The sequence below is a fragment of the Amphimedon queenslandica genome, unplaced genomic scaffold (assembly GCF_000090795.2).
Source record: "Amphimedon queenslandica unplaced genomic scaffold, v1.1 AMPQUscaffold_13515, whole genome shotgun sequence".
Lineage (NCBI taxonomy): Eukaryota > Metazoa > Porifera > Demospongiae > Haplosclerida > Niphatidae > Amphimedon > Amphimedon queenslandica.
In genome coordinates, this window is record NW_003546249.1 from 59,416 (window position 1) to 76,533 (window position 17,118).

General features: G+C 34.2%; 1 protein-coding gene across 1 annotated transcript; it reads left to right on the forward strand.

Annotated features, from left to right (window-relative positions):
• The first annotated feature begins 16,594 nt into the window (after positions 1-16,594).
• Positions 16,595-17,118, forward strand: LOC105314401 (trichohyalin-like). The gene is made up of 2 exons (XM_011408561.1): positions 16,595-16,694; positions 16,745-17,118. Exons 1-2 carry the CDS (start codon positions 16,595-16,597, stop codon positions 17,116-17,118), a joined length of 474 nt encoding a protein of 157 aa, XP_011406863.1.

Consider the following 17,118-nt stretch of genomic DNA (forward strand, 5'->3'; position numbering starts at 1 on the left):
AAACAATTTCTACTTATTAGGTAAAAAAATTAGTACCATTGATTATTGCACCATACCTGGTTGTGCAATCATGTAATCTATTGCATCATACCTGGTTGTCATTGTATATAGTATAGTATAACTCTAAAAACTTATCTCAGAATAAAACGTGTACTAGAGGTGCAGGAAGGAAACTCCATCCAGTTTGAAATGATTATGAACACCTAGATACAGCTAGTGTAAAGGACGGAAGGCTAAATGTAAAAAATGCCTCAAGCTAATCCAAGGTCTTTTTGATCACATGATTAAGCATTCCAGTGACTGTACACAGGATATTGTTATGACAGACCAGCATGATGTGTCTTCTCTTTCCTATTCTCCGATAAATCAGCCATCTTCATCCCACACATTGATTAATACCCCTACTTCTTCACAGGAGAAAAGATCTGATAGCAGACTGCCTGTGAAGAAGCCACGACTTTGTAGAGATAGTACAATTGACAAAAATGTTGTATCGACCAGTAGTGCAGAAAAAAGCAATTAGATGGGCAAGTTGCTAGGTATATCTATGCTACTAACTTAGCATTTAGGTAAGTAGAGCATCTAGAGTTTAAAGAGCTTGCCAGTTTACTTCGTCCTGGGTATGTTCCACCTTCAAGGTTTTATGTTTCAAATACTCTTTTGGATACAGTATATGAAAAGGAAAGAGGAAAATGTAAAGGTATGCTTCAAGGTAAAACTGTTTGCCTCAGCTTAGATGGGTGGTCAAACATACGCAATGAGCCAATTATCTGTGTCGTTCTTTACACAAAGTATGGAGATTCATTCCTAGTGCAGACAGTCGATACATCAGGGAAATCGCATACAGCAGACTGCCTTCTTACCATTGCGAAGAATGCCATTGTGGAATCCCAAGATACATTTGGATGCCAAGTTAGAAGTGTCGTAACAGATAATGCAGCAAATGTAGCAAAAATGAGAACTGAGTTACAAAAAGAGGACAATCTAAATGTAATTACCTATGGCTGCTCTGCACATCTTCTTAACTTACTCGCCAAGGACCTTTCCATTCCAGGCATCAAGGATCATGTTGTCACAGTTGTCAAATATTTCAAGTATGTGTATTTTGCTAATGCAAAGTACCGAGAAGCAGGGGGTTTAAAAATCTCCCTTGCGTTGGATGTTTGCTGGAACAGCTTGGTACATTGCCTTCAAGGTTATATCAGCAACTTGCCAGTTTTCATTAAAGTTTGTGAAGAAAATCGTGAAGAAATTGATGGAAATGCATCAGCAAAAGTCCATGATTTGAGCCTAAAACGAAACATTGAAGACTTAATAAAACGACTACAATCTATCTCCATTACTTTTGATCGCTGACAGGGTGGAAGTACTAATATTGCAGTAGCAGTTGCTGAATGGATGGCCTTAAAAGAGGATCTAGCTGGAATGAAGTGGTCTACTCTTGCACATTTTTCAATGTGATATAACCAGGCATTAACACTTTCGCACTTTTTTGCCTATTTAATACATCCCAAGTACAGAGGAGAGAAGCTGACTGAAGAAAAGAGTCTGCAATGGAGTTCGCAAAAGAGAAGTATGGGAGAGAGCTAATAACTTACACATTGAAATTCCGAGCAAAAGATAGACCATTTCCATGCTATATTTTCAATGATGTTGTTGATTTTATACAAGCTGTTGATTGGTGGTTATCACTGAAGGATTAAATCCCTGATTTTATAGTAGATGCTGCTCAACAGCTTACATCAAGTCCTTCATCAGCAGACGTGGAATGAATTTTTTCAACATTTGGTCTTGTTCACTCTACAATAAGAAATCATCTAGGCACAGAAAAGGCTGGAAAACTGGTTTTCTTATACAAACTATTAAACAATTTAACATTAGTTATTACTCTTTCATTAACATTCATTTATTATTATTAATAAAATCAAACATAAAAATCCGATTAAAATCAAAAAATCCAATTTTGTGATTTTTTTGAAAAAAAGCTGATTTTTTTCTCTACTGTGACACCAGATACTCCATCATGTGTATTGGCAAATGCAAACATTGCTTAAGGCACTACAAATACACACTTACATCTAAAGGCAACCTGCTAGAGCATCTACAAACAAGCCATCCCAAAGAATTAAGTCAATACAAGCTCGATAAAGCAAATTACTGTCAATCCAACAAACTTCAGGAATGATACTTCACTTAGGCTATCCAAGAAAAGATATCTGTTGCTATTGTGAAGCATTTTTGTGGTGAACGTGGCCTCTCCATTCTAATGCAGTTGTGTTGTGAACGTGGCCTCTCCATTAAATTTGTTGAAAAGGAATGCTTTCCTTCCTTCATGAAGATAGTGGAACCAGGATTTCAACCTATATCTCTTGTTTTGTCACTTCAAAGCTAATTTCAATGTGTGAAAAAGAAAAGATTCTACTGGATGATATTACAAAGTCAATCGCAAAACCCAGGGCTACAATTGATTTTGGACTGGTTCTGACAGTAGAAGCTTCTTAGGCTTTACGATTCCATTCATTTGTCAAGATACGCTTAGAAATTGTTGTATTCTTTTTTAAAGTACCTCCACCACACACATCTAAGAGACTCAGGGCACCATTTGAGAATGAACCAGACAAATATGGGATTTTTTGGTTTATGGTAGTGACTGATAATGGCTCGAACATGAAATGTGCATTTGAGATGTCTACTGATAATACAAAGTTTTTGATGATTTTGAGAGTTCTGAGGCTAGTTCAACATCACATTTGACACGTAGGTCTTTGAACTAGATTAGCTCTTGTCTTGATGTTATCTGATCCTTATTGTTATTATAAGAGAGGCCAGGATAACAGATGACAAGGTACATCTGGCAAGATCTTACTTAAGATTTTTTGAGTTATATGTGACCATAATTGACAAAAGGGCCCTTATGGCGGATTTTAAAAATGATTGTTATAATGGAAAATATCAACCTGTGAGTGCTTTGTTAGACAATCATTGTTTCTAAAAGTTTCATGGTAACTTTTTGCATCCTGTGGAGTAATTTTATGATGAATGGGGCTCAGGAAGTTGGATTTCTTGGGCTAGAAAGACAAATTTCACTACCCGCCATAAGGTACCTTTTGTCAATTATGGTCACATATACTATCAAGATGTGTCATACCAGAACTTGATGACATTACTTTTTGTGATCATTACCTACATTTTGTGTGCTTACCGATTTCATACAAATCAAACACATGATTTTTATAACAAAAATAATAAAATGTATGGATAAATTTTATAACTGTTTATTGATAATAGCAATATAATAATAGGCCTAATAATACAACCAATAATAAGCCTAGCTGCTATACAATAGCAACCTAATAAACTTACTAATTATAGTGTACGTATAGGTTTTATGACTATTAGGATAATGATTTCCTCAACATATTGGATATCCTACTATAGCCACTAGTACATTGCTATAAAATTTTTTAATGTTTGTAATTTTCCTACTACTCTTTGCTTTAACTTCATGTAACTTTCGCTCGTATGTTTCACACTTCCTTTTGTACACCAATGCTTGTGATAATAATTTGTCATTTGTCTTCCTTAAATGTTTTATAATTTCTGTATGTGTAATCCCATCAAAATTATCATCAGATGACTGTCTCTTTAACTCATGTGTGAGAAAAGGAATATCAATAATATCACTATCTTTAGTAATGTCATGATTTTCCAGATGTGATCTGGTTGGCGTTGGCAGTGTGGAACTAGCTGACCTAAAAGAACTATTAGTATCTTGATGGCAATTTAGTGATCTAACTGATTAACATTTTGTTCTTCCCCCTACAGATATAACTAGTGGCTCAGCAGCTACACTGCCATTGGCACAATTGTGTGACCACCATTTTGTTCACAAGTAGAATTCATTTTAGAAGAGGTCATAGATTTAGTTGATTGTTTAAATTTTTTCTTTCTACATTTTCTTGCTGCTATAAATCTCTGTGTCTTCATATCCTACATGTTTATTGTACACTGCAAGCTACATAATGACTAGTTACTTTAGTTTCTATATGTTCCGTTAATTCCTCACCTGCTTTGTTTTTCTTTTAGTTTACTGAACTGGTTATAAACTCAATTAATTTTTAATAAACAAGCTTTGATCTAACTATTAAGCTTAATGAATTTCATAAGTATTAGACAAAGACATTATATAGGTTGTGCTTTGTCCTTGGAGTGGAATGTTTATTAAAATGCATTTTTTGTCAATATTTTTAAAGGTACAGCAACTAAATGTTGTGTAGAATCGCCTTTTACATGATGAATAATTTTGCCAACAATATGCTGTAATATCAGCAATAATTTTATACTGAATGGGACGTAACTTTCTTAATGATGATGCGTCTTCATCAATAGCAAATGTTTTTTTTATGCAGAAAGGTAATGCGTTACTGGGCAAATAAAAGCAGATAATTTGTCCAAAACCATAGCTCCCATTTCACATTTGATTTGCACAAATGGTTTTCTTTCTGGATCCAACCATTGCTGCTTTATGCTTCTCACTGTGAAAAATTATGTGGCTCCACATTAATTGATAAAATACATAAACAAAGCTTGTGCCAAGACTATTGTTGTGTAAAGAGGCTACTTCCTTTTCCTTATCAGTTAATGCATGCGGAGAGAGTTTTCCTATTTCAAAACCATTTGGGTGTATTTTATTCATGTTACATCTATTATGATCGCTATGCAATACTTTTTAAATATATTTCTGTGTTTCTGCAGACTCAAACCTACTCAACTCTTGAAATTTATCTGGCAGCATCTGGCAGAGTTGAATCTGAAATAACAATTGGTACACAATTTTCTGAGTTCCATGATACTTATTACCCAAGTATTTGTTGAGGTTCTCAAATTGGGACATCAAATATGTCTATAATGGTGCCCAAAATTGAACTAGTCCTACAATGTGCTCTAAGGAATGCATGTTAGCTGTAGAAATACTTGGTGAGTAAAGCTTTCCTGAAGACTGGTAGAAAGTTGACAGCATGCGACATGCATTGTGTAGATCACCTACTAAAATTTTATCAGACAGCAAGATAGGCATGGCAGAAACTAAAAGTGATAGATGATGAGTGTCTAGAGGATGAAAAACAGAAAGCACAGGTACTAAATAAAAGCACTACCAAGCTTGGCACTCTGATGCTTTATAGAAAGAAATATTTTCTATTGATCTTGGAGATTGGTGGACTTCATTAGGAGGTTTCAGTCGAGCAAGTATTTTGTTGATAGTTGTAATGTGCTTACGCAAGCTGTATGGCTCAGAATGAAAACGTGGTTCAAACCGAAATTCCATAAGCTGCTTGTACACACCCTCAAGAATTGAGTGCATGTAATCTAAAGAGATGCTTGAGGAAAGCTTAGAAATTTGGAAAGAAGAGATTAACCTTTAACACCAAAATTGCATACTTGATTTTACTCAGCTTCTACTGCCCATTCATTTGGTTTCGTTCCCTTGAATGGTGATCATCAGGAGGGTATATACGAGCCCTATTCAAACAATCAAAACAACCGTACTCACCATTGCATTGCTTTGTATTGGTAGCTGCAGCTTTGGCCGGGAGATCAAAATCCCCATCATGAGCTTTGCACAAATAATAATTTCTGATGAGCCCTGCTGCAATGATATGCCTTTGTCAAGTGAAGCTATGCTACTTAGAAGATGCAGTTTGTGTTTGGCTTTGTTTGAACAAACCATAATGAAGCAACAATAAAATTTTCAGCTTAAGCACACAAGTGAGGGTGGATACTGCTTACCATTAAGTATACTGGCCAAAGTCTCCCTTTTTAAGATTTAAGACAGGAATGCCATCTGTTGATTGAATTACACCAGTGTTGTGATGAGATGACAAAAAATTACTGATAGACATTGAGTCAGCAAAAGCCTTCCAATCATGTATGTCTTAAATATAGCCAGCATCTGCATTTTTTTACATGGATGTGGAAGTGATCATGTTTTCCTACATTGAGAATATAAATTCCTACGAGAGCAACTGTGTCTTACCGTAAAATTGCTTCAGCCTATTTTCAATTGGAAGGACCATTAAATCACAAATTGTACCTTTGCAGCTTCTTTTTGAGCATTTCCTTGCTTTCTTTATCTGATAGCTGCATTTCATGGCAATATGAACAATAATGATACATAATGCACTGATTAAACTCATTAAAACCTTTTTTAAGGCAATAAAGATTGGAAAAAAGATTATTTGGGGAGAGACAATGTACCTACAAAGCCATAATGATTATGATCTAGCTGTAAAATTTTAACCTGCATAAATGCAATGAGTTCCTCTAATAGCCTTATATGACTGATGATTAAGGCAACTGCATCATTGCATACCAACTTGTTCTTGCATTGATCCTACTCCCTTGATACAATGGTGCAGATTGGCAATGCATCTTTATACACATCATTATACTTGGTATTATTAACCTGTTAAAGTATTTTGGCCTGCTGTACCTTCATCAATACATTCAAATTTGCTCAAAGTGTGGTCACTTTTATTGTAAATACTTGAAAATCTTTCACCTAAGTGTTTATCTGTAATTATGGTTGCAAAGATAGGAAATTTACTGAGATCTATGTAATATCATTATATCACTTCCAATAACAGCATCATTATTGTCATCAGTGTCACACTTATCTCCATTGTTGTCATCACTGTTAGGTAAAACATCTGATCAAATTCATAATTGGAGCAAGAATGAATACTATGGCGTGTCATTTCCCACTATTGTTCAACTCTGATATTCTGTATTATCTCATTTGTATAACATTCACTGGAAACATCATCAATTTTATTGGTTACTACAAGTAATACAATAATTGTATATCTACATTTTAAGTTACCATCAGTTGATACATCTGTTCAACTATGATCAAGCTCGTTATCACTACTGTCATTATCATTAATGTCTCCTGGAAAAAACTAAGTTATTGCTGAAGTACATGACAGTATATGTTATTACCTCATTTTACAAAGGCAGGACATAAATCACTACTAGATGTATCAGGCTCAACAATTCCTGGTCTTACATGCTTTTGAGCCTTGAAAGAAGTGCTACCCTTGCTTCAGAGTGGTCTCTGAGATCCAGCTCTCTTCCTAGCCTCCAAGTAGTAGTTCTGGCACTGGAGCAGAAGGATTGCAGAGGTCTTTTCTTTACTTTGAAGCACTTCCATGGATTATCTATGACAATGTATGATTTCCTATTGTCTAGTGCAGCTGCAAAATGTTCAAATGTACCATGACATGCATGCAATCTTCAACAGTGCCACAGGCAATTGAAGGAGACTAAGGAAAGCCTTTCCAGGTCTAATGAATTAATTTTTTGTCCGTATAAGCCATTTTAGAACTTAATGAGCTTCGAGTATTAAAATTGTGTATATTTTTTCCCTGTTACTATATAAATTCCAGTGTATTACACTTACTGAGCCTGATAGTCAGTAGTCAACATTGAATCATGCCTATTAAAGAGAAAAGAATCAGGCTGCCCTCTAACAAAGCAAAGGTTATTGGATGTTAAGTATATTTAAACTCTGTAGACTATAGCTATATCAGACTAAAAAATAGTAGTCATGCCATAAATATTGTAATAATATAAATGTCAGCCTTTCCTTCTTAATTATAGTTTGGTGTACCATTCGACGCAGGAGGAAAATTAAATGAGTACTTTGTACATTCAAAATATTTGGAATCGGAGATTGGGGATAAACTGCCACAAAGGGATTTGTTCATAGGTTACTTAATAATTTGGCAATCAAAGGGTAAAACCCTATCAGGAGAAAGTTCTGGAAACTCATCGTAAGCTAAAAGTATACATGTACATATATGTACTGTCGTTTTGCTTTCTAAAGGTATTAATAGTGATGAAGATGAATTTGGTTATCAAAAGAAACAGAGTAATAAACTATTGTGCTTAAATTTGAATATCTGAAGAAGAAATTGAGTTTGAAAGTAGTAGTGCAGTGGCACTAAAGCTTTTGCTACATGTATAAATGGACAAAGTAACTCAACTCCTACAGTGACAATACATATGGCTTACATTTTAATTTTATTTTATATGATGGTGCTGAATCCTCACCATCTCATTCACCTGGTTTATTTTGTACGTTACCCGGAAATAAGGGTAAACATCACTTATTACCAGTGTTATTCATAATTCTTTTTTGTTTATAAAGATTTAGATTTCGCCTCAGAGGTAGTCGTAAATATTAATAGATGTATGATGTAACCATATATCATTAAATATTTTACAGGACAGGACACTTTTGTATTTGACACACTGTGTACCTCGAAGGTAAATATGACTAATAATATTACAGAGCCAGAAATAACAGTCAAACGTTAGAAATTTTTCCATCATTTTGCTCAATTGTCTAATTAAACTCTGTATTGTTGTACCATTTGTGACCATAATTGACAAGAGGTACCTTATGGCAGATTTTTAAATTCATCATGAAAATGAAAAATATCATCCTGGAGTCCTCTTTTGGACAAGCATTGCTTCTAAAAGTTACATTGGAAATTTTTGCATCCTGTAGAGTACTTCTATGATAAATAAAGCTCAGGAAGCTGGATTTTTTGGCTATAAAGTCAAATTTCACTACCCACCATAAGGTACTTTTAGTCAATTATGGTCACATTTTGTCTGAACAATATAATTTTGGAAACAAATCTTTTAGAAGACAGTAACCTGTCCCACCACAATGTTTTCCACAAAGCATGCTGAGTGAGCATGAGCTTCATAAGCTGACAAGCACTACAAAAGAGTACATGGTATGTGGAGCAACACTAGAAGTTCATAAAAAATCTAAATTTGATCAAATAAGGTCAATATTTATACACCATAAAAACTTGTATGCGTATTACTAAAAACTATTAAAATGGAGAATTAAATTTGATATAAAGGCCCATTGCCTCTAAATCTGCCTCAGACACAGATTGAGTAATATCAGGAAATAATTATTATGAAAATTCTCTATTTTTCATTTTGCCAAATTTTTGCCTAAATTTTGGGCAAATTAAGAAATGGTCAAAATTCAAAATTTGAATGGAATCAGCTCAGACTTCCTACGCAGCATAAAACATGTATGTGTATCAGGAATAAGTATAAAAATGGAGAATTTTGTCCTTGCAATTCAATTCTAAATACCCTGAACTGGGTTTAACCCCAACTTTTGAGTTACAAAAGCTGCATGCTTGGCTAGTATCCTGTGGGAAACCTTCTCTGACAGTTTAGTAGAATGGCAGATAAATTAAGCAATGTTCAGACACAATGTCTGAACATTGTCTGAATGTAATTTCAGGCTCTGCACAGAGTTTCCAGCCACATAAATCAATGTCAGATCCAAGGGTAAAATATTATCACTTATAATTAAGATTTTTATAATTATTTTTTTACAGAAAATTTTCACAAGCTTGATTCTCCCTTTTTGGTTGATTTCAATAAGATGCCTTGTCAAGATGTGGCAATAATAACATACATTATATGTGTGTACATAATGATACAGGAGCAATTACTTTCCATGAATAAAAAATTAGATAAAATTATAAATACTGTAAATATAATGGGAAGGGAAGTACTACCTTATAAAATTTCATAACAATTACATGGATGTATTTTTAAATTAGAGACAATCAGTGATTGATGTCAAGAAAAAATCTTCCAAATTTGTTTCTATAAGGTTTATGTGAAGTGATTTTGAATTATGCATTTTTATAATTACATAGGAAGCTGGTGTCAATTGGTTAACTTTAAGTGCTCCAAATTGTCTTCAGTATGATCTTGCATTTATAGATGCTCTTCTAACAGAAATGGAAGTGGCATATTTTGGTTATAAAACTACTCGCACAATTGTTAAGCCTTAACTGGACCAAGCATGGGTTCAATAGTTTGATGGTATGTTATACTGCTAAGCTGTTCATATACTTATAGTATGTTCATTGAAGTTTAAGAAGAGAAAGAATTTAGAGAGCTGTGTCTAATGCTATAAAAGTCAAGTGCATTAAAAAATGCACTGATATGAAAAGGGCATTGGCAATAAAAGGAAATTAATGACCAATCATATCACAAGTTGGACTAATATCATGAACTTAAAAAGAAATTAAAACTGTGACTAAAACTGCTATGCAAACTGACAAAATAAGCTCTAGTTCATGCATACACAATAAAGTTCAGTATTGCACAGCAATTGTTGGCATATGTACAGCAGAAATGAAAATACCATTTGTAGAACATAAAATTCATATCGTTGTAATTTATAGCCATGAGATTCATTGTGACGTATACTGGTAATTGAAGTAGACTTAGGTTGGCTGTATGTCATAATGTAAAATAAGTTTCTTAGGCGTAAATATATTTCACATAAAATTGTGTATTTATTGCTATTAATTGAATTCATGTTCGAGTGGAATCGACTGTTAATCCTATTATTTATTATAATTTCTATGGGTTAAACAGTTGAATCCGTCCTTGAGTGTAATCGACTGTTAATCCTATTATTTATTCTTGTTTCTATTTGTCAAACAATTGAATCCATCCTTGAGTGGAATCAACTGTTACTCCTATTATTTATTATTATTTCTGCGATTAAACAATGGAATCCATCTTTGAGTGTAATCGACTGTTCATTTTATTATTTATTATTTTTCTATGGGTTAAACAATGAATCCATCTTCGAGTGGAATCAATTGCTAATCCTATTATTTCTATGGGTCAAACAATTGATTCCATCTTCCAGTAGAATCGACTGTTAATCCTATTATTTGTTATTATTTCTACAGGTTAAACAACTCTTCAAGTGGAATCGACAGTTTATCCAATTATTTACTATTTTTTATGGATTAAACAAATTTTTTTTGGAAATGAATATTAATCATAATTATTTACAAGATAAATTGTCATTGTGTGCTGAAACATGTATATTTTTCCATTCTTGCCTACTTCTGTAATTATAGAAATGAAAGTGTTAGAGCTAATTACCATGTATCTAATAAAAATACTTATTTTATTTTAAAAAATTCATTTGACATCCTAGGTAGTCATCAATATGATTTATATTAGGCATGAACTTCAAGGTAAATGTAACATATTTATATATCATCACTCCATTTCTTATAGAACGTGCTCAATACATTATGAATATTTAGCTGACAATGGAATAAAGAATGTAACTCACATAATTTTTTTCCTGTCAAAAATCTCTGTCTCTAACTAATATATACACATTTTTAACAGTCATTTTTGAACTTGTGATATGTCATTGCACATAATACTTGAACATACCAAAATCACAATTAAAGATCATACATGACCTTAATAGAACAACTCAACGTCATACCAGAAACTGAAACCAGAACTTATAAGGTCATCAAAGATCAAATTAAATGATCTTAAAAAGATCTTACCAAAGATCTTCTCTAAGATTTAGTTGCTGGGTTTAAAGAATTAGCCAGATATGGAACTGTAAAAGCTACATTTTTAAAAGTAAAAGCTGTGTGTCTGCACTTTCTTCTAAATCTACTCATCTTGCTCATGCTGTCACGAAAAATTCCATTAGCAAATGATGCTTGTTGGAATTTACACTATTGCCTTAATGTCCACATTGTATTTCACATGGAAGACATTAATCAAGTTTTAATTGTACTGATTTTGTTTTTACTGACGCTCAGAAGAATATTTTATCACTTGCAAGCAACTAATATCTTACAATTAGAAGATTCATGTACATAAAATTGTGATTCCTGTGGTAGACTCACTTAAAATTACAGTTAAGTAGATGAATCACAGAGAGAATGGATTTTTCACTGCATTGCGTGAACGCCTTTTTAATAGTTCCGAGAGTCGCTTTGGATAAGTACTTGATTCAGATATCAATACAGCCACTACTGCTTTGGACCCAAGGATTAAGCTATGATTTGCTAATTGCCAGACAGAAAGGAAGGTGTTTTTTGACTCAACTCATGTCATATCTACCCCTTATGTTCTATCAACACCCAGCCACTTCCAGTTTCTGCTTCAAGTTTAAACAAAAGCCAATCAGCTTAAAATTAAAATTACTTCACTTTTGTATCTATCAGACGGCAGCTCTACTAATTATGATGCTGGGGAGATACAAACATTCCTTGATCAACCAAGACTAGCAGCTGATGCAAATCCAGTGAAGTAGTGCACCTAAAGAAAGAAGACACCATTTTCAAGTTTAGTAAAGCAACTTTTGGCTATTGCCTGCAGTTTTGCAGCCTAAGAGATTTTTTTGTATGGCTAGAATTGCATTAAGCAATAAGCACACAAGTCAAGCACTGAGAAACTTATATAACTAATTCTTTTTGAAGTAAATTTACTGGTTTTGAGTTTTTTATTGAATACATGATAATAGATGACAAATACATAAAATTTGAGAAATATGTACATGTAAATGGAGGGAGGAAAAATTAAAAATAGAACTAAATACAAATAGATGAATTTTTCAATAGACGTGCAATGTCTGGCAGTAACACTTCCACAAGTAGTGTGACTTGTTTCATGCCTTCTGATATAGCCCGTAGTTTAAGTATGATTCCTATTCAACCATTAAAATCGTGATATCTCTCATGTTTATGTGGTAAAAAGTAGTTGATCTTTTAATCAAGTATGGTTTGTCAGTATAATTTACTTTAATATTCTGTTACAGAAGACAGCATATTTCTTTGCATGCCGTTTTTTGATTAGGCAGTGATAAAAACACAGTGTTAACATGAACCTGCTTAGTGGATTGGAAACAAACCTTTGGTGCTGAGGGAATTTTCATGCTTCATGACATTTTTACAAGTCATAAACTGGCAATGATCACAAGGAAGCAGGCTAGGATGTACGCTGAAACATCAGTGTTAGGTATATTGCGTCATAATGTAAAAAGCAATTTGCAATAATTGGCACTCATAGCCATGATCCTTTTCCTTTGTTTCAATCAAGAAATGGCATAAAAGGGACGTGATGTGTGGGTAGCATCATTTAAGCAAGGTAATTTTTTAGAAACTTTAGATGGCACAGCATGATAAAGTTGCTTTATTCAAACTTTGAAACGGCCCCAAAATGCAACTTTCCTTTTTCCTGAAATGCAAAACTTTGTTATTCATATCATAGCTGACACAAGTAAAGGCGAAATTACAAAAGAACTTAAAGAAGCAACCTCTTTTTTCATACTTGCAGACGAAACTAAATATAATATCACTAGGAAGAAACAGTTTTCTATTGTTACAAAATATTTTGATGCTGGTTTCTACTGCATTAAGTAACATTTTTTGACATTATTGCAGCCACATAACTTACTGCTGATGGACTACCTTCTCATACTCATGTCACAATGGCAGCTTTCAGTTTAGATCCTATATATTTAGCGTCACTGGGTTAGGACTGTGCCAGTGTTATGAGCAGTCGTTGTGCAGCTGAAAATTCATGACATTGCACCACAGGCCATTTACATACACTGCACAGCACATGTTCTGAAACTTTTATTGGTTGACAGTTTAAAATGTGTCCAGTGCAGCCGAATTCTTTGTCATCGTATACTTTTGTGTCAAGCTCAAAAGTGCATGTGCTATTATGTGTCCAGGTTAAAGAATGAAGGATTTGAAGCGATTGATTAAGATTAGATAAGCCTGTAGGCATGATGCAGTTAAGGCAGTACTTACTACATTTGAAGTTATAATAGCAACATTAGAAGATATTATGGAGGGTCATGACAAGAAAGAAGCTGTTGAAGCTAGGGGTCTCTTTTGGCTAGGAAATACAATTTTATTTTGTATGCAATAGGTCTGTTGCAATTGTTGAGATAACAAATTCATAACTCGTGACATCACAGCTGGATGCATGTGGATCCTGTACTCTCATTGGAAAATAGATGCAGTGGATGCTTTGTGTTTTTATTATGTATATTTCATTTCTGTCTAATTATATAATATTTTATATGCAAATCTCCACCAGTTGTATTTTTGCGAAGGCATTGCTGGAGATATGAGTGAAGAAATTCCTAAAGAAATTAAAACTTAGGAAGTAACCCTTACTGCTGCATATATTTTGGAGCAGAAATACCTGAGCCATTAGAGAAATATTCTATTTCTGCTCTAAGTTGATGGTCGCTCTGTAGGTGGCAACGTGAATGAATTTTGTGCCCAATCAATATTTAAAGTCATTTCAAGATTAAATTTTAAAAACAAACTATTTTTAATCACACAAAGTAGTTAGATGTTTTCCTGATTCCAATTTTTTCAAGATTAATTATTTATGATATTCAATATCTAATATTCAATATCAATAATTACAAATCTACTTGACTATATTAATAACAGGCTCCCACCCGCATTACATTTGCAGTCAAAAATATTCAGAAAGTGACACAATCATTACAAAAAGGAAGCAAAAATTTTAAAAGTCATTCATTGTTAACCAAATGATAAAATGGTGATTCCTGATAGTAACTTATTGCTAAAATGGTAATAAGCATAATTTTATAAGTAAGATAATTATTTTCTGTTGAAAATGATAATAATGACAAAAACTGTAATCATGATTGTTAATACTAAGACACTATGAGTATGTCTATAGTAGATCGAGTAGAAGGTTGTATATTCAAGGATTATCTTGTCTTTGTGATATTGTAGCAATGAAATCCTCCAGATCATTAACATTACAGGTGTTAGTTAGTGCCCTCTCAGACCAACACAATACTGGAGTAAGGCCCATACCATTCATGACATCCCTTAAAATAAACTTTATCTTTTCTAACTTTGTCAAACTTTTCCTTCATTTGGGGATTTTAATCATCACTAGATGACAGTTCTGTCATATCCCTTTCATCTGATACCCCATTTCCTGTTTCTCCAAATGTGAACAAATCATCATTAGTAACAGCAAAAATTTTACGGCTACTACCGCACTGGAACCACAAACCAATAAAATAATTGCAAAATTGGTAAATAATACCGTTATTTTTTTTGGTCTTGTTTGACAAAATTATTTTTCAATATTTAGCACAAATTAATTCTCATGAAATTTATTACTGACCTCAAGTCCCTGCAGAATCGTATATCCTTAAGCCATCAGATGTGATCAATATATATTCAGTTCACCAGCTATCTTGCATGACCTTTGCTACATGGAGTACATTCACAGTAGACTCATTCACTTAACAAATATCTGTTCTGTTGTAGGTGGAAACTTACTTTGACCTTTTGCAGTACATTTAAAAAATTGAGCCTGAAATATTGTAACATTTGCAGTACCTCCATCTGTACTTTTTTATTAAATACAGGTTGGCTGGGCAAAGTACTGATCTCGTAGTAACTGACTGTATGGGTGCAGAAAATTCAGATCCACTTAACTGAGATGATACAACACCAACACCATTAATTAAAGTCCTCATTGCAATCAAACACTCAACATCATTGGATACATCAAATGAAGTTTTACTAAGGTTGGAGAAGAGGCCCTAGCTCCTCTCTACTCTCTTAGCCAAACCATGTCCATTGAAACCTATAGTTGGAAATAAATAAACGCAAAGCTAGGTGCCATACTACAAATATACAAACTTGCGGAAAACAAACTACACACAGCTTGCGGAGTTAACTGGGTCAATCTAATCTCTATTGGCTCCTTAGCTCCTCTCCTTCCCTAACGAGTTTCACAGACATGTTATTACTCTCTCAGTACGCATGCATGTGACGTCAAGAGGATGAGCTGTACTGCCAAATGGAGGAGAACTATCTAGATAAAAATGGCACTGGATAATTTAAAGCATTTTGTGAGGTCTAGGATTGACTATTCTTATGAAGCAGTAAGGGAAGAGCTGATTTTTTCTTGCACATTTAGTTCCAGAAATGTCTAACACTTTTGTGTAAAAGCTGGTAAAAAAAAACTATCTGGACTTAACAATATAGAACTAGATGACATTGTTAAGATAAACATTCATAAAGTGACCCATAACTTCTTGTTGCTGAAATTTAATTGTTAATAGGTGGATAATCAGTATGGGCAAAAACTATGACTTGACTCCGAGCCTCACAAGGTAGGGGAAAACTGAGTGGTGAATTCTTTGAAGCAAGTAAACCCTAACAATCATGCTTCCAGATTGCATTCAACAGAGATTGCTGAATCCTACTCCATATCTGGCATATTATTATGGCAAAAAGATTCACATTGATCAGAATGAAAAATTGACAATGCTCGGTGTTTTACGACATAGGAGTCGATGGTTTTAGTAAAAAAATTGTTACATTCGGTATTTTGGTACATTGCCTATTAAAAAACCTGTTGCAGTCGATGAACATTTTTCAGGTTTATTGGGGCGAGCAAAAGCGAGCCCCACATAATCGAGTCGAGTATGTCTGTCTGTCTGTCTGTTTGTTTGTACATGTATGTCACTCCTATTCATGCGTCTATAAAAAATAATAATCACACATTTCAAAATGATAATTTTGATAATTACGGTACCACGTGCAAAGACAATGTGTAAGAGTAAAGCAACTTAACTGGAAAAGAGAAGTTGAAGAGTACTTAAGAAACAAGAGAAGCTGAAGCTTAAAACATGAGTTATTCACAAGAAGATGCTCGTGAAGCTCGTCAACTTCTTCGTAACGAGCTTGATGGGAAGAGAAGGAATGAGACTGAGGAGGAAGAGCGAGGAGGTCTAATAGAAATGCTAGAGGTAGGTCTCGTTGTGCCCAAATACAACAAGTGGAGTCTCCTTCTGACAGAGAAGATCACCTAACTGGAGAAAGAGCCAGGATACGAAGGATAAGAGAACAAGAGGGACCTGCTGAGAGGGAACAGAGGTTTGCAGTTCATAGAGTTTGGGCATCATTGAGGAGAGAAGAAGAGGACTCTGCTGAGAGAGAACAGCGATTAGCAGGTGATAGAGCTCAAGTTACATTGAGGAGAGAACAAGAGGATCCTGCTGAGAGAAAACAGCGATTAGCAGGTGATAGAGCTCGAGTTACATTGAGGAGAGAAGAAAAGGATTCTGCTGAGAGAGAACAGCGATTAGCAGGTGATAGAGCTCGAGTTACATTGAGGAGAGAACAAGAGGACCCTGCTGAGAGAGAACAGTGA